The sequence below is a fragment of the Heliangelus exortis genome, chromosome 5 (assembly GCF_036169615.1).
Source record: "Heliangelus exortis chromosome 5, bHelExo1.hap1, whole genome shotgun sequence".
Taxonomy (NCBI): Eukaryota; Metazoa; Chordata; class Aves; order Apodiformes; family Trochilidae; genus Heliangelus; species Heliangelus exortis.
Genome location: NC_092426.1, coordinates 14,643,914 through 14,662,870, shown reverse-complemented (window position 1 = coordinate 14,662,870; position 18,957 = coordinate 14,643,914). Strand labels below are relative to the sequence as shown.

Sequence of the window (18,957 nt, the reverse complement as noted above, 5' to 3'; positions counted from 1 at the left end):
AATAGCCATTGACAATTAAGACAGCAAGACAGACAGGTTTGTCTGCCTAGAAATACAAAGCTTAAGTTCTGGACCAAAAGCCCTACTTTAAGATTGATACCAGGCACTAACACTCTCATTAAAGATGATCAAACACAATCATTATTAATTTATAGAGCCACAATTAATACATCAACTTAAATGTATCTGAATGTCTTAATCTACAGAGCCAGAATATAAATATCTAAAAGCTGTCTTTGATTCAAGCACTTGAAAGCTAAACTCAAGGGGCATGAAAAGAGAGATACTTGTATTAACTCGCCAAAACTGTGAAACAGGTTAGGTCTTCTGATTGTAGAAAAGGTCAGAGATCACCTCTAGAACTTTAGAACTTTTTACTATCAACTACAAAGCAGCTTCAGTCTTGGGTAGGAAAGCCTCGTTCATGTCCTCTTGGAAAAATATGTTGCCAAAGTCATCATACAGAGCCAGTAGCAGTTGCAAAAAGCTTTAAGAAACCTGATCTAGATCTGAAACAAAGCAGACTTTGCAGACAAAAGAGAAACATGAATTGCAAAGTTAGCCAGCCCAGACATGCCTGCAGAGCCAGATCATCTCACCAGAGTCACACTTTAAAAAGCAAACTGTAGTTGCCTCTTCCTATATGGAAAGGAAATCTGTGCTTCCAGTAGGTGGGCAGGTCTTAAACTCCAAATGAGTTTTCAGAAATAAAAGATTTTTTTTTTAATCCTAAACTCTTAAATTTTCAAGAACACCTATTTTTTTACTAGTACCAGCTACTTACAAGCATTTCTGCTGAGGGAAAGGCTGCTACATAGCTTGACAAGTTATCAGGAACCATATTCCAAAAGAAGAATGCACTGCAAACGAGGTTTTAATAACAGTAAAGGATTTGGGGTGGAGGTGGGGTTTTTTTGTTTGTTTGCTGGGTTTTTTTTAACCAAAAAAAACCCAACAACAAAATAACACAAGCATTTGATGAACAATTTTAAACAAAACAAACAAACAAAGTAATCACAGTGCCTGCTATAATAGTTCCAACCCAACCACCTCAGTTCCCAGCAACCAATCCCTCAAGTCAGCAGCCCCTCTGCTGCACCTGGGATACAAATTCACACTTACTGTTTATAGGGACCCCAAAGGAAGTGACCAAGAGCAACAGAAGATGTAAAACACGGGCAGAAACTGATCATGCCAGATTACATGGTGTAAATAGCAAGCCACAGACATGAAAATTAAAAAAAAAAGGACAGCAAAATAACTTTTCCTACAATACTATCATGTATTAGCAAGGATCAAGAGAACATTTTTTGTTCTTTTTCCTTGGTAAGAAAAGGACCAAAAAGTAACACCTGTGCCAACCAAAACAAGGATCAAAGATTCCTAAGCACAACAGATTCACAAATGCTGCACTTCAGTAAAAGCCATGACAAAAGGTGCTGAAGTCTCCTGAATTCAGGAATTTATGCAAGGAGAAGATGGAGAGGATTGCTCTTTTTTCTCCACCCAGAGAAAGACATTTCAACACCCCTATCAATGCAACAATGCAAATAAATTCCTTCATACTAGTATCAGTTCCATGCTTTATGACAGTAAAAGATGCAGGAATCTAAAGGAAAGACACATGGTGGGAGACTTAACAAATGTAGTGTCCAACACAGAGCAGGAATAACAAGAGAATTGGAAATACACTGCTCAACAATTAAACTTGAAAAGGTATGACACCACTAGTAAAGACATGTCAGAACTACTGAAACCACAAGTCCACCTAATCTAATATTCTGGCATACATAAAATTGGGCACTGCTCTGCCCTGTAAAGTATGTCTTCTAGACCAGTTATTTTACTAACATTCCTACATCTATCCATCCCCTAAGACTGCAGTAACTTTAGCTAGAGAAAAAAAGAAAAAAAAGTCTCTTCTGGAATATCATGAGACATATGGAAGTGGTGAAAGGCTAAAAGATGAAGAAAGGTGGAAAGGTGTATGGATACCATCAAGAAAGATCATGCTTTCTTCTCTTTCCAATGGTTTTTAGCCTTCAGGGTAGTATCCTACAAGCATGTTGCACACAATTATTCACAGACTCCTATACAGTACTATAATTATACTTTTACTTTATTTAAAGGGAGCCACTTCCTTGAAAAAAATAATTTGAAAAAAACCAAAAAAACTTCTGTGCTATCAGGCTGAAGAAATCACTTTAGAAGACATGAAGGTGATGGGATACAGATGGTCAGTGGCTACCGAGCCAGGAATTAGGATAGAAGAGAAGCAGTGTATAGGAACCACCTCAATCTTCTGCCAATAGTCTATCAACTCAACATACTCCTTGGTTTGTACCGCCTACATGAGAGAAAAAAAAAAAAATGCATTTCCTCACAGAGAATCACAGAATAATAGAACAATCCATCTCAAAGAATGTTTTTATGCTCTACCTGCTGCCTAATAGACTAGATTATGCCCAAAAATAAAACTGCTGTCTGCAGTCCTAGCACTAACTGTAATGCTTATCATCGCCAAAGCATAAAATCCTTTTCAAAATCTTCCTGAACTCTTGCTTTCGCTTATATTCTGCAGCTTACACAAAGAGAAATTGGAGTATTTAAACTCCAGGTTTACTGTATCTATTTTACTAAATGGCTCCTTTCTCTTCTAAGGGGGATACTAAGTTTTTGTATTTGTTTTTGCCACTTATCTGCATTCACTTACAGATTAATACACATTTAGTCAGTTCAGCCTGCAAGTGAACATGTTTAAGTAGTGATACTCAGACTTTAATCAGCTGTGCTAAAGCAGCTTTGTGCAATCCACTCATTTTTCTGAAAGTACTTCACAAATTTTTGACATGGGAAATAAGAATCATCTGGAGTACACAAAACCCATGACAACAATTGTTTTCAAACTGCAGGTTTTCCTTTTCTTCTTCTCCTAAACTACAAAAGATCTAGGTAATTTTTGAAAAAGAAGCTAACTTCTATAAAAAAGTTAACAGAATATGTCTGACAAAATAAGCTTCTACCTTGTTGGCTCCCCCCTTATTAGTAACAAATGAAGGACATGTACTAAGGAGTGTAATAGCAGGGCAAGCAGGAATACCTGTCACTGGATGTGTGCTGAATCTTAAAGGGTACTCCTATGTTTGATAATCTTTGATCTTCCCCACTAATGAATGGTTTCTACTTCCTTGTAAACTTTTGGTATCCTAAATATGCTTCTGCAGCAAGTATTTGTGTTATACATACATTTGTTCTGAATCTGTGGAATACAGGCATCTTTCAAAAACAAGACAAACAAACTACAAACCCCATCTCCTTATCTACTCTCTTAATGTCTCTTATCCCTCCACTGGTATCTCTTTCCCTGGATAAAAAGCCCAAGTCAATTTGCACACTACCTTTCTCTTATCCCAATACAACCTTTCAAAAGCAGAAGAGCAGTAAGGGAAAATACCCTAACTGCCTTTGTATTGGGCACCAGAACGAATTTATGTAATGGCATATTGATGTCACGTTCTTCTCAACTAATTAATTCTAGCATTTTTCACCTTTTGACCAGAGTGCCGAGCTGCCACTTCGACAGTACTTTATCACCACAATGCTATCATCAACAACTAATTCAGTGTTCTGCACTTCTAAATACACATGTATATATATATTTTAATCCTATGGATTAATGAATAATGGTAACAATCTAATGATCATACATGTAAAAGCACCTTCCATCTGAAAGCTTCTAACAGTATTCTCTAAAGCCTTTAAAAAGACATCAGCTTATTTTGTAGACACAGACAAGTGAAATACTCTCTTAAGAGAGAGATTCAGGGGAATAATTATGGCACAATAGAAAATTATTTCAGTTTGTTCCCATATCAAGTTCCTAAAGCAAATGCCACCACAAAACATACACCTGCAGTTTGCACTTCAACACAGCACCCACAAAGGCTTACAGAGAATAAATCCATAAAACTTAATACAACTTAGTGTAAACTTTTTGCCAAGTTAATTCTGGTTTGATTTTCCAGTTTTGTCTTATTTCTCTAAAAGCGATAACCGCCTCCCAGCCTACACACTTTCACCACTTCAGCCCACGATGTAACTTGAAGCTAAAAATTTTAACATCTAAAATACGCTTGTCATCCAAAGTGCCAAATATTCACGTGAATTCCAGCAGTTTAAGTTAATGGAACCAGCAAGAAATTCACCTTATTGAAAGAATAATTTCTGGTTAATGATAATACACAGAAAATATCCCTGTTTATCAGAGATGTCAATATTACAACCCATTTTCTATTCACTCGGTGTTTTTTTACATTACTTAACACAGCAAAAAAATTCAACACAAAAAGATTTGTCTTTTTAACCTTCTGCTTTTCAACTGAAGGCCTCATAACACAAGGTCTGCCAGAATCACGCTGCCACTACGCTTTTCCACTCCATGTGCTGCTTTCATTTAAATTGTAATAAGACGGAAAGGAAGCAAAGCCAAGAACCAAGAGTTTCTTACACCGCTTTGACCACCAGCGCTTCAGAGTGGAAACTCTTCCACTACCCTGTGCCACCTTCTCAAGCCCACTGTAACGCGGTGAAAGGGCTCCAGAGACCCCCCCCCTTCCCGGAGGCAGAGCGCAGGCCGGCAGCGCCCAGCTCAGCGCTGGCTCCGAGGCGTCGGCCCGGGGGGCGCGGAGCCAGCGCAGACAAAGCCGAGAGGGGCCAGAGCGCGGCCCCGGCCGTGCGGGCCCTTCCGCCGCCACAGGCGCGGGGCCCGGGCCCTGCCAGCGTTGGGGCCCGCGGGAAGTTGCCGAGGCCGATCCCAGGGCCCCGAGGACGATGCTGGCGGCCTCAGGAGCTGCGGGGCCCCTCGGAGACAGGGACGGCTGCTGGTACGGAGGCGGGGCAGACCTAACCAGGCCCCACGGGCGAGAGGGCGGGGAGGGAGCTACCGCCGCCATCCCACGCCGCTCGGCGGCGGCGCTGGGGCTCCGGAGCTGAGGCCGCCAGGGGCGGCGGGCTCCGACACCCGCGTTCGGCCGCCATGCAGCTCCCGGGGCAAGGAGCAGGCGCGCCCGGGCCGCCATCTCCTACCTGCTCGGACGGGACCCAGCCCGGCGCTTCCCTCCACTACAGGCCGCGTCTCATTGTGCCGCTGCCGCCGCCGCCGCCATTTCCCCGTCGCCGCCGCCTCACTCCCCGAAACTGTCAGGTTCCTCCATTCACCTGGGCCCGGGACAGCCTCCTCCTCCTCCCTTCCCCCTGCGCCGCCGACCCTACGCAAACGGAGCACCTCCCCCACCCCTCCCGCCCATACCAACGGGGGACGCCCAACGCCCGCAACGCAAGCCCGCTCCGAGAATTCCGCCCTGCGCAGCTTAAGGGCTCCACATCCGCACGCTATGAAAGGAGCCGGGCGATTGGCGGCGAAAGGCGGGTAAAAGGTGAAAGGTTCCCCGGGCAGCCAATGAGATCCCGGGATACAGCGACGGCCGGGCAGCCGCCGGGTGGTCCAGGGGCTCACGTGTGTGCGCCTCCCCTCCCTTCCCTGCCCCCGCCGGGGCGCTCCGTGGCTCCCCCCGCGCTTCCACATTCCTTCCCCACCGCCCTGCGGCCGCCATCTTGGGGGAAGCCCGAGGAGAAACTTGGGCAGTGGAGCTGCTGAGGCCTCCTCCGTGACACCGCTCTCCCTTCTGAGGCAGGGCGGGTCACGGAGGGCCTGAGCTGAGGGTGTGGGCTTGTGCTGCTCTATGGATCTTGGCAAACCCTAGGAGCGAGCCCTGGGACAGCAGTGGGTGGTGCTGGGTAGCTGTGGTCAGTGTTCACAGCAACACTGATCTCGTCACTGTGGACCTTTCTGACCACCCAGGTGGCCATTTCCATCAGGAATGGCCTTCCTGATGAAGGCAAAGTACAACTTAGGGAGCTGGCACCCTTCCTGGTGCTAGGCCCAGAGGACCACTGGGAGTGGTTGGATTTATGTTTACTCCTTAAGGCAGATTTGCTTAAGGCTGATTCTTGGCTAGCTGGACCACTGGTCTCTCTCCAATTTCTTGTCAGTACTTTATTGAGTGATGTTACTAGCTGCTACTAATTACTATTATATTTCTTGGAATTACATCTCTTGGAATTTCTTACTGCTGCTGTAGTCTAACTTTTCCACTATCAAAACTCTTCAGCCACAGATGAAGAACCAAAGGAAAATGTGTGATTCTGAAATACAAGAACACAATTTCTCTGCCCTGCATGCTGCCATTTCCAGTTTTATTTCCATGCCAACTGACAAAAATCTAGCTGTGTCCTTGGAAAACTGGGAAAACTTGTAATACAATCAAAAGCTTTGATCAAATATTCTACGTAAACTGGGCTGTAATGCAACAGAACAGCCATACAATATGTGATGTAGGAGAGAGTTCAGTTGTGTGAAGAACTGTTCAGTAAAGGCAGATGTAGGTTTGGAGTAATCAAGCTCAGTGGTTTGGTTATTAGCTACATAAATCTTTGTGAATAGGGCTCAGTTTTCTCACCATTCACATCGATAACTACATGGCATCCATAGCCACAGGCTGGACTAGTTAGATGCTTACAGTAAGAAATTAAGAGGATGGTTCCTGTAAATTCAAATTTGGAGTTTGAAAGTTCCTTGGCAGTTTTAAGTCTTGATGGATTGTCATAGAGCTGAAGGCAATAATCACATCCCACTCAAGAAATAAATGGTAGGTTTATGGAACCAGAGAGGAATCATCCCACTGAATGTCATCAGTTACAGAAGTGGTGGAACACAGAACTGATGCTTCACTCCTGAAGAGCTGTGTCTAGAAGTGACCATGCAAAATCTGCATGTGGCTGAAACCAGCCTGCTTGTTCTTCAATGCATTGTGCTCATCTTCTGCAGTGTCAGTGAATGTTTGGCAGTGTCAATGGACAGCTGTAATATTATCCTGTTAGTGTCCATGGAGTTAATAGCTCATCCTGTTTACCTTCGTGCCCTTCTCAGGGATTCATTTACATGATGCAGAAATGAAATTGATGACCAATGACAAAGGGTTTGTGGGTTGGTTTTGTTGGTGTTATTTTCTGGTGTTTTTTTTTCTAAGCATGGAGATCTTTCTTGTTGCCTAGTGAAGAACAAGATGACAACCACAAATGCAGTGCAAAGCCACTTCTGGCCAGCCATTCCCCTTCTGAGTTATGCTGAAGGTCATCTTTATGCATTGGAAGTAACTGGAGGTACAGCCTGCCTCACTCCATCTGCATGCTACCAGGGACTTTCAGTCTTCCTTAGTTTAACTGTGCCTGCAAAATCAGTATAAGATAAAACTAACTGTGAGGCCCTCTAGATTGATTTAAGCCAGCCTTAGTAACATTATTTTTATTATTTTCCTATTGCAAGAAAGACATGGAAGTGCTGGAGCATGTCCAGAGAAGGGCCACAAGGATGATCAGAGGGCTGGAGCACCTCTCCTGTGAAGGCAGACAGAGAGTTGGGGTTATTCAGTCTGGAGAGGAGAAGGCTCTGAGGAAACCCTATTGTAGCCTTCCAGTATCTGAAGGGAGCCTACAAGAAAGCTGGTGAGGGACTTTTTAGGATGTCAGGTAGTGATAGGACTAGCTAGGGGTCATGGTTTCAAACTAGAGTAGGGTAGATTTAGATTAGATGTTAAGAAGTTCTTCACCTTGAGGGTGGTGAGGCACTGGAACAGGTTGCCCAGAGAGATCATGGAAGCCCTGTGCCTGGAAGTTTTTAAGGCCAGGCTTGAAGGGGCTCCGAGCAACCTGATGTAGTGGGAGGTGTCCCTTCCCGTGGCACTGGGGTTGGAACTAGATGATCTTAGAGGTCCCTTCCAACCCTGAAAATTTTATGATTCTATGATTTCAAATTTAAAAATTGTAGAGACCTGGGGCATCATCAAATTGTTTTCTGCACTGAAACCTCTGTTGCTCTTTAGAGCACGTCTCCTGTAATGCCCATGATGTTAAATATTACAGTATTAGGTATTTTTCTAGCATTGAAGAGGCATCCTTCTGTTTTTTATGGATGGAAGAATAATTATATCCAGTGACAAAAGCTTAGGAAAAGGAGCAGCTGTTCAGTCTTATCCAGTGGGAGCTGTCACAACATATGGGTCTATTTTTCCAATTTTATCTGAAGTACTGAAGGAAATTGGCATTCTTGATTATTTCTAATGTAAAATAGAGCAGAAAGAAATGTTCCTTAATCCTCTGCAGGCCATGATTAAATAATGAATTTTATCCAATTCAAGTAGGTTCAAAGAGAAGGCAAGCAGAATACTTAAAACACAGAAAACAAAACACAAGTGCCAGGAGAATTCTGGAATTTATTTTCATATTAAAAAGGGGTGTCCTTCTCTACAGCTACTTCCTTCTTGAGCCTGCCTGCTGACGGGCATTTTTGATTTGAAAGCAGAGTTGAGATAAAGTTTGTGATATTCCTTATTCTTCTATCACCACTATCCTCTCTCCTTTGTAAGAAATGGGTGTTTTAAGTGATTTGTTTGTATGGTGACAGTTTAAGCCCAAATAAAAAATTTACTTTGATTTCACAAATTTCTTACAAACATTTTTGGAGAAAAATAAGATGAATTCATCAACATGATTCCACATATTTTTAACTGCTTGGCTTTTGGTGTTTGGTAAAAATCACACAATGAGCCATGAACCCCAAGCAGACAGGCTGTTGGATGAACAGAGTAGCCCTACTAATTAAAATCTAGAACAGAATAAGTAATAATACACCAAATGATGGCTTTCCCTGCATCTTTAGTACTGGAAATACTGGTGTTTTAGTCTATGGAACAACAGTTGTGGGACAGAAAGAAAAAATATATATTAGTCTCCCCCCTCAAAAAATAACAGATCAGGAAGGCATGGGGGTGGGGGTGTTTTTCTGTTTTTTTTTTTTTTTGCCTGTTGAGTATGAAACAAATTGTGTTTAGGTTTGAAAAGAGGGAAATTGTAATTTTTTTAAAAATAAATCACTGCATGACAAGTAATTGTCTTTGTCCATGCTATAGAAATGTGTAATGATACTAATGGAAACCAGGCTTGTGTTTTCTTTGCTCTACAAATCTCATCAGGTCCTAAAATGGACTCTGAAGAGATTCCTTCCCGTGAGACAATGGTGACCTCTGTTGTTCCCTCCTGCTGCTACCAGCCATGATGCTGTTTTGTCACTGCGTTGCACACTGTTTCAATAATGCACTTTGAAACCAGCTGGCAGTTATAAAGAAAATCAGGGCCAGAGAGTTGTGTTCAAGTTCCTGGCCAGGAAAGGATGTGTCTGTTCTCCACCCCACTAGAGAAAATTTAGCTTGAGACTTTTCTCTCAAACAGCCCCTGGTCTGGCTACCAGGTTTTTTCAGTTCATAGCTGTGAATGGCTGCAGAAAAGATCAGCTGCAAACATTTTAAACCACAGTGCTAATAATAACACCTGCAACACGTTAAGAGAAGAAGCTGCAGGTATGATTATGGAGTAGGAGGTTGGAAGAAAGAAAGAACCTATATTGAACAGATTCCATTTTTAAAAGTGGAGATGAGATTTTAAGAAGGTGTTAGGTTGCACAAGGTTTTTGTTTCCCCCTAGGATGCTATTTTAAAAGGAACTTTGATTGTTCTTTCACACTTCAGTGACCCAGACTTTGTAACTCTAAATCAAGATTTTTTCTCTAGTACAAGAAAAACTTCAATATTTTTAACTGTTTTGATGTCCCTTTTTGACCTCTTTAAACTGTTGGTCTGCTTTTTAAGTCACTGTAAAAAAAATGGGATGTTCACTCTCCTTTTTTTCTATGCAGGGACTTGGAATTGATAACTACTGCCCGAAAAAAAAAAGGTGACTGATTCTGGAAGGTCACTGCTTAGCAGAAGTGTATTTGTTCTCATCCATCACTGACTTGTGCAAGTCATGTAAGCTCTGCATGTCACAGGCAGCTGCAATGACACAGTACAAAAGATCTATCATACAATAATTACCAACATTTCATTTTGTCCTTGAAATACACACTTTTTGTACCATTTTGCAATATATAAATGTACTTAGTGGCTGTATTTATGCTGATTCTTGCCAACTTGAAGAAAATACATATCAGCAAAGAGATAAATCAGTTCCCTAGGGTACAGATCAGCCATAAAAAAATGCAAAAATAATCAATTCAAAGTATTCACAGCAGATGGAGCTATACATTTTCTTTGAACATGTTACATGATATTCCAATGTAAATTGTACATTTTGGCAAGAACAGAGAACTGCCAGTGGCATTGTCTAGCCAAGGAATGGGGTTGATCCCTGCAAGGCATTTCATAAATCATCCCATTTAATTCCCATGGATACAATCCTTGTAACATCAATACAAATAGCAACTCAAGAAATGCTTATTGCTGCATATTGGCGGATTAATAGAAAACATGGTGCAAGTCTGAGGTTTGTTTATCTGCTCAGCATTTTAAAGGTAATCTGCCCCTTTTTGGCTTCTGTTTACTGATCAGGTAAAATAAGGACTGAGGAGAGAATGAGGGTGTCAGTACACAGCAGCAACCAGAATGTGATGTCTGAAGTTATTCTTAGGAGACCTGGGCTACTACACAACTGAAGTGAGGGTCCTCAGTGTGCATACATTTGGATGTGGTTCCTCATCTGAAATGAGCCTTGTGCCTGTCTTCATTGCTGCCATAAGCCAGATGGGTATGCTTCCTGTCCTGCATTTGCATTTTCTTTAAGCTACAATTGCTTATGCAGCAATGATAAGGGATATTATTTTTTCATTTTCTACCAGAATTACTTTTATCAATTCCTATTCTTCCTGTGTGAGTCTGAACTAAAGTTTGGATCCTTTAGTCTTGCAAAAACTCTGCTTCCACGTTCTGAGATGACACATCTTCCATATTTGAACTGCACCTCATCACAGTGTCTGTTGCAAAAAATCCAATTTAAAAAACAAAACAAAACAACACCAATTTTGTACTCTTCGCATAAGCTTATAATTCATGACCCCAGTAGAAGCTACTGGTGTCACATTGTATCTAGATGTTTTCAAGTTATGGTAATGAAGTCAGCACTGCTAAGAGGACTGACTTGCCTAATATCCCAAATTCTCAACGGCATTATCAATGTTCCTACTACCTACAAGCACTTGGTGTGGGGGAGGATGGAAAATGGACAGGTACCAGCTGCTGCAGGGGGGATGAGAAGCCCATTTGATTTTGTAGAAGGAACAGAGGAACATTCACACTTCCTGAAGCAGGCTACACACCACACTTTTAATTAGAGAAGAGCACTTCCACCCCATTCCCCACGTACAGTTTTCTTCCCATTTTATCCAGTTGTTTTTCCAGTATAGGTATCTTTTTCTGGAACCAGATCATGCAGCTCATTCTGAACTGTATTGCACCTGTCATACTTTATTTTCTTTTTCTCATATACTACAAAGAGAATTAATGTGTAGGAGGAGGAACATAATAAATATGAATCAGCACTGCACCTAGTAATTTACTAATCTACAGGTCTAAATGTTTACATAGAAACAGGCCAGATAAACTGAACTGGTAGAACAGTGTATAATTTATCATAACTGTTTTTGTAAGCTTTCTAAAGGCTTGCTTTTATAATGCCAATTTCTATACATTAATACTTACTAAATCTTCACCTTTGTAAAAAATTAAAATTAAATTATTAAATTATTACAATAATTATTACAATTATTAAATTGTTTACTAGAATAAAAGTTTAGATTTTTTGTGTAGGTGGTGAAACAATGCATTTTATGATTTTGCTCTGTTGACATCTTCCCTGCTAAAAAGTGAATATTGTTTCTGAATGTGAAAATTAATTAATGAATAAAAATATTGTATTTTTTTTTACAAAATAGATGTTATTTATAAATTATATATTATAAACATAATAATGCATAAATAAATAAAATAAGACAAAATGGTGATCTGTCCTGAACTGACATGTTTGAAGATATTTTCTTGGGGAAAAGCACAAACCCACAGATTAACAGATTATGTTCAAGAAGCCTGTCCATTTATTTCAAAATTGGAGCTTTTATAAAATAAAGTAGAACTATTCGCTAGTAAATACTATTCTTATTACAGCATAACAGTTTCTAAAAACATTTTGTTTTCTAGTGTACCAACTATACACAAGAATATATTTTTTTCTCACAAAAATTAGCCTTGAGCAACAAGTGCAAACATTCAATACATATCACTGATTGAAAGCATTCAGAAGAAATGTATTTGAAAGTACAAAAAAAATCGCATTTCCTTCAGTGTATCTTTTGATACCACTCAAAATCCTCCCACTTTTTGTTCTCATTTAAATAAGCCTCAGTCCTCACCAACTGCCAAAGAGAAACCTATTTTAAATATTACATTCCTTCCTTACAATTGGTGTCTTCAACTTAAAAGTCTCATCAGCTCTTTAGCAAATCAGCACTTCACAGATTACATTTTTAACTGGAGAATTTTAACAAAAGGGTAAACCAGTTTCTTCAGCTTTTTACACAGAAGAATACAATAGCACGAAGTGGTATGCCTGCTAAAATATGTTTTGTTTTGTTCAAGACAAAAGCAGAAGTTTATTTTCTCTACTACAATAAAAATAGACTAATTCAATTTCTGTAAGTATTTGGCATTAAAAAATGACCACATCATTTCTCTCAAAAAAATGAGCAGCATAAAATTTGAAAGTTATGTGATTTAAAGCAGACCAGTCATTTCTAACTAAACACTGATGATTTTCTGTGACAGTCTAATAATGGCTATGGATGAGGTCCTTCCTCTACAAATTGGTCCTTGAAAACAGAGCAAAGCTATTCTGTGAATTAAAGAGATTTCAGGAAGGCCCAGTGAAAATAGTGAAACTACTCAGAATAAAATATTACCTGACTTGGATACAGCAGCAAAGGCCAGGATCTATCCTTAGAGTGGTACATTTTAGTATTTCTCACCAAGGTAAAGTTAATTATTTTTATTGCCTCTTCTAAGGTTTTTATGAAGTATATTAATCAACCAGGTGCCAGTTTTATGTTCCAGATACTTTAACTTAGACAGTCCCATTATGATGGGAAAACATCACAAGACTTGTTTTCCAATATCAGCTGCCTGGAAAGGACTCCTCAAAAATGCCACCGAGGAGGAAGGAAGTTTTCCATATCCCACAGGTAGAGGAGGAAAGAAATATTTTCGTGTTCCACAGTTTCAGTGACGATAACCCTGAAATGTACTTTAGGATAAAAAAGTTAATTTCTCAGCCTTTGTGAGTTTTAGAGTTGTGTTAAACAATGGATAGAGTGAGCAAACTTCTCCATGCAGAACCTGACTCTTTTGTATCTTTTAATGTGCATGTACCTCACATCCTCCCACATGGACAGATTCATCATCTTGATGCTGTACGGTTGTGAGGAAACCAGACTGCAAGTCCTGTTTAGATACAAACCTGGAATGTGAACAGTCCTAAACTGGGCAGCTGTAAATAATGTTATCAGTGGTATGCCGAGGAGAACTTGATGTTATTTACCTGACCAGATATAGCAAATATGGAAATACAAAAATTTTGCCTCCATTGAGATCCACTACCTTCTGGCTCATGGAAAACAGAGGGCAACCCATTGTCAAAGGAACAGCTTTTGGCTGTAGCTGTTTGGGACCTTTCACGGCCACATTCCAGCCTGTAACTTCACTCTTGTCTTCCAGCCATTTGTTACCTCACTACTGTTTCCTTAATCAAAAATGGCCATGGATATTAACTTCCCAGAAGGAAGAGGGGATTAGTCCTGCAGAATTTAGGCAAACAAATGCTATGTGTATGGAGGGGTTAACTGAAGTGGATGGGATTGTTTGTGTACCTTGGATTTAAGGGGATCCAGCCTAAAGGCAGAGGAGCTTCAGCTACTTCCTGGCCCAGGTGATTAATGTTAAGTCCCCCTCCGGGCCAGATCCTGTAGTGTGTGCTTAGCACACATGTGTTGCATTGACTTCTACAGAAGTCAAGGAACTGAACACATCACTGGATGCATTCAGGTTTGCATTTGGCAAGAAGGGGCTCCAGGTACTTAAAGCTAGCATAAGTGACAATACACTATTGTAACAGTTTTCTTGTTAGATGGCTGAAGATGATACCACATACACTGGCCAAATTAATCTTCTAAGCTCTGACTCTGGGGATCAGTGCAGAAAATGCTAAAAAACCCCACAACCTTGGGTATTGCGTGGCACCCCTGTAAACTCAATGGAGCTCAAAAGGTAACAAAGTTAAGAGTCATACTGAGCTGGAGTAAATTGAGACTCTCCAGAAGATGTAGAAGATTTGTGTTTTGACACCAAATATTAACATGTAGAAATTTCAGCCTCAGGAAGTTTTAATGGAAGAAAGTAGCTTAATCACTGGGTAGATTTTGCTGCTTTAGCTGAAAGTTTAACATCACAAAATGACATCTTGCTATACAGCTTTACGAATCACACAATTGTATTCAATCATTTCCCATGTTTTTCCAGTCTTCTGTTCATTAAGGACTCTTCGCCTGTTTGCAGTTTCCAGTTTTCAAATGGATGATGCAGCTGATGCATAGCTTAAATGTTCATTCTCATGTATCATAATTAATAAATAATCATATCACACACATAGAATTTTACAGGTACTCGTAAAATGATTTTACAGTTCTATTAAATATATAGATAAAATAATCACTGCTATATAAAAAAATCATTTTAAAACAGCTGAACTCTCAAGCTTTGCATAAAATTCTGTAGACACATTCATTACAATCTAGAAACGCAATAAAAATACATTTTAGAGCTCAATCCATCAAAAATATTCATGGCATTGAAAAGTGATTGTCCTTTTTTTACTCTAATCTGTGCTTGTCCTGTCTTTTCACTGATCATATAGATTTGTTTGTAGATTATGTGACTGCTAAACTCATTTCTTCAACTCTAAGCCATCTGCCCCATAAAAGTTTAACCAGGGTTCTGTCTTTAACAGCTATCTTTCCTTGCTCTTTCTATAAAATCACAACAAACCACTTTGCAGTTAAATTAGACAACTACAGTAACATTAAACAATCCTGTTACAGTTGTCTCTCAGTCTTGAATCGTGCTTCTGTGAACAAAGATCTTTTACCCAGTGATTCTCAAACACTTCCTGACACTTACACTTCACAATACTGTGCTACCCACACATTTGCTCAAGAACAATGGGATGTAGAAACAGTGGTAACACACTGGTACCCTTGTGTATCTGAGTCCTGCTGCTAAATCAAAATACAAAATGCAGTCAGTACAAGCTTAGCATTTTTTAAAAACCTAGGAAAAATTATTTCAACAGTGGGCATATCTGTTGGAAAATGGATAGTTTTTCCACCAGCCTTTAAAACCTCCAATGCCTCAAGCCAGTCCTCTAGCCAGCAATTTAAAACAGGTTTTGCTATTGCTTCACAATCAGACTTCACAAATCAATCAGCTTCACAAATTTATCCTGTAAGCTCAGAGCAGGACACAAAGTCCATCAACAAGCAATGTTTTCCGAATGGGGCACTTGTACTGAGGGACTGGACAGTTGCCATGTGGACAAAGAAGTGGAGGCTTACACATCAATTTAAAAGAGGGAAGCTGATGCTTATGCAGTTGTCCCTTGTTTACAGTTCCAAATAATGGAAAAACTCCTGATGAGCTGGGACTCTTTTGTGCCAGTATTATCACCCTTAACTCTTTACCCTGGATCTTCTTACCCATGGAACAGGTAAGGTAGACTGGTTCTGTAACAAGAACAACACAGGCAAACAAACCCAAATTTGGAAAGCAACTTAATGCCAAGTACCATGGACTAATTTAGGGTTTTTTTTCATCTGTTTTGCACAGAAGAAAAAGTCTCTATCTCTTCATGGGATCTGCTGGAAACTGTACATCAGTTTAAACACTGGGTGAGATGATCAAGAGGACTGCTGGATGCTGTTTGACATTTGAACTATTCATTTCACTGTTTCAGTCACTGTTCATCAGTAGGAAACGAAAAAGAAAACCCTGGGTTTTCTCCCTCTTGGAAGAAAATCACAAAGTTGACAGCCCCAGTGCATTCCCATTTACTTTGTATGTCAGTTGTTAAGATGAGACATCCAAAGACCTCCTCATTTTCATTAATTTTCGAGCAAGGAAGGAGAGATGGCAAGGGAGTTTTCTTTGAATGAACTTTGGCAGCTGTAAAGTTCTGCAAAGAGACTGTACTTCAAGTACAGATAACCTCTGCTGAGGACTAAGAAGTGTGGAAGAACAAGAGAATATGATACAAAGCTCAGAAAAAGTTGTTATAAACCAAAGGAGAACATAAGGAATGGGACACAATGAAGATCTCACACAAGACTTTTACTCCAGACTAGTGTCCCTTGCTACTTGCTGCTATGAAATAGCTGCCATGCCTCAGCCTGGTATTCACTGGATTTCAAGATAAGGATACAAAGTTTCTTGGTATTAACATTAATTCTCTCAAGAGAAAAAAATACCAGCCCTTCAATTTCATATTTTAATCTACTTCAAGAAAGCATCTTCCAAATTTCTAACAGGTTTTCTTTTGGAATAAAGTATCACTGTCTTCATCAACAAGCACAAACAAGTTCATGCACAACATCATCATCTGATTCCAAATGCTGAACATTTTTATCAGCAAGATGAAAGACTCTTTACTTTCCTTACTCTGATTTATCCTGAATTAAGTTGGGAAGCTTGGACTTAGGAGGCAGAAAGGATCTTAGTTTTAGTTCCATGGGGGGAATCCAACTCTAGTCAAGGGCGACAGGACAGAATAGAAAAGATTTCAGCTTTCTGTTGACTGAAAGAGATTCAGATTTTTACCTTCAGTGTTTGATCTCCTGCTCTGCACTGCTGCTCAGAAGAAAAATCACAGGGAAGCAAAAAGTTTATAAAGAAGAATGAAGTATGATGGCTGGTTAGGATTACCCTGGAAGGTGACGTGACTAAAACCAGGTTTTAAATACCTGCAAATTAGTTGCTATATATTCTGATGTGTCCTGACCAGGTACTGTTAATTCAGTTGAAAACTAAGCCAAGGCAGAGATCCACCTTACACTAAACCAAAATATGTTATACCTATAGCTATGCATTGTAACTTTCACTCAATGAGAATTATGAAACTCTGCATTTTAGGAAGCACATTGTGGTCAACCCTACAAATTTTCAAGTGGAAGCAGCAACAGGATGTAATCTCATAAAGCATACTAGGAAACTAAAAACGTGCTGATGAAAAATAGTGACTACACTACAAATCACTACAAGTTACATAGAGAAAAGTTACTGCTATTAAATTGAATTTGAAGCCTTCTCTTCTGTCCTGTAATGTAGAGGTACACCTCCTCTGGCAAAAATCCTAAACTAAATATCCTAAAGTGATCACTGATGTGGACAAGAATTACAAGATGCAGAAGTGGCTCAAGTGTGTCTATGGACAAGCCACAAAATTTTCTTCAGTTTCACTAGAAAGCAAGAACCAGCTGTCAACATTTCTCTGTATTTAATTTTACATCTGTCACTTCTTTTGGTATTGATTTGGGCACTTAAAGGGTATTTCTAATACTTTTACCATGTACTTGTGTCTTAACAGTAGCCTCAGCAATTCAGGTTACCTGTTCTTTTTTCGTATCTTAAAAAAAGTGAAACCTTCACTGTATCTGGGAAGTCAAAGCAGCAGAAGCAGTCTCAGAAGCAGCAAGGTATTTTTTTAAAACAAACAAAACAAAAGCAAGCCAAATCAAACCCATGCTATCTGCTCCTGATAAATTTATTGAATTTCTTCAAGATCTTTTCAAAGATGGCCATCATCAGTAAGATACAAAAAATGGATTTCTTCAGGTATTCACTACAGCAGTTTCTGGGCTAAGATTTCCCATTTGATGCATTCTAAGAAGCAGCTAATATGGATGCTGTTCACACTTCACACTCAATTTGTTCCAGCAAATTAAACATAACAAAAGGTGCAGGATAAAAATCAATTTAAATCCTAAAAACCCTAACTCCTCCACCCAGTTAGCCCTCAACCTGATCTTGTTGCTCTGATGGATTTGCATTAAAATTGTAATCAATTCCTGGGGTAAGCATGTTCCACCACCTGCAGCTCTGCTCTGCCTCCAGCTCTCTCTGAGTTCCCTGGAAAATGTAACAAAGGATTTCTAGCCCTGCTCTTGCAGGTCAGACAGGTTCATAGGCAAGTCACCACCATCCCTCTTCCACAACTGTCTGGTCCTACATAAGTAAATGGAGCCAGAAGAATAATTTTTGAAGACTAGAGCTCTGAACTGTTCATATTTCTACTGATAATTATCTGGTTTTATTTAGCATCTTATAAAGCAAGGCACAAATGTACAAAATTGCATCTACTAAATCAGGTAATTTTTATATATATTTACACAATTACCATAATGTAAAATGTGCTTAGACATTTTTATAGCACAACAGTAGAGGAACTGAGAACAACCTGATTATAAACTCAAAATACCAGGTCCTACATTTCTGTTTGTGCTTCACCTGAAGGAACATACTCATATGCAGATACACAAAACAATCCAGCCACTGTCCTTTATTTTTCCACACCTCAGAGTGATCAAACTTTGTTGCTGCGGAGCTGAGGAATCAGTAAAAGGCAGTAGACCAGCACCCAGAAGAAAATGATGAAGTAGAATAGCTCTGGCTGCTCAACAATCTCCATCTCATGAGCTGGTGCTGGCGTCTCACTTGCTTCCAAGTCCTTTTTCTTCCTAAAAACAGGAGAATTTGTTTAGATGCATGAAAAAGCAGAAAAAAATTTCACTGTTAATATCTACTGTGAAGATCAGAGGGCACACTAAAAGACAACAGTTCTTCAGCACTGTGTTTCCATAGAAGCAAAACCATACATAGCAATTAATCCTCAGAAAACTGGACAAGTTCTCAGGTAGTT

The 18,957-nt window shown here is 39.9% G+C and overlaps 3 protein-coding genes across 11 annotated transcripts in view; 1 reads left to right on the top strand and 2 right to left on the bottom strand.

Moving 5' to 3' along the window:
• DICER1 (dicer 1, ribonuclease III) overlaps positions 1-5,404 on the bottom strand; it is a 59,178-nt gene extending 53,774 nt beyond the window's left edge. For 5 of the 8 annotated variants that reach the window (XM_071745683.1, XM_071745679.1, XM_071745681.1 and 2 more), the window contains exon 1: positions 5,086-5,223. The gene's annotated coding sequence lies outside the window, so the exon portion shown is untranslated. Of the gene's footprint in view, positions 1-5,085; positions 5,237-5,308 lie in introns of those variants that run through there. The other 3 variants (XM_071745677.1, XM_071745682.1, XM_071745678.1) reach the window with 2 other exon arrangements.
• On the top strand, positions 1,600-11,958 carry LOC139796672 (GAS2-like protein 1). The gene is made up of 4 exons (XM_071745049.1): positions 1,600-1,716; positions 4,593-5,428; positions 9,809-9,846; positions 10,500-11,958. The coding sequence occupies exons 1-4, from the start codon at positions 1,600-1,602 to the stop codon at positions 10,601-10,603; spliced, it is 1,095 nt and encodes a 364-aa protein (XP_071601150.1). The 3' UTR covers positions 10,604-11,958.
• Positions 11,959-12,014: 56 nt separating this feature from the next.
• The window catches only part of CLMN (calmin), a 76,244-nt gene continuing 69,301 nt past the window's right edge, over positions 12,015-18,957 (bottom strand). For both annotated transcript variants that reach the window (XM_071745687.1, XM_071745686.1), the window contains one exon: positions 12,015-18,775. In XM_071745687.1, the coding sequence (XP_071601788.1) occupies positions 18,622-18,775 (154 nt within the window). In that variant the 3' untranslated portion in view covers positions 12,015-18,621. The remainder of the gene's footprint in view (positions 18,776-18,957) is intronic.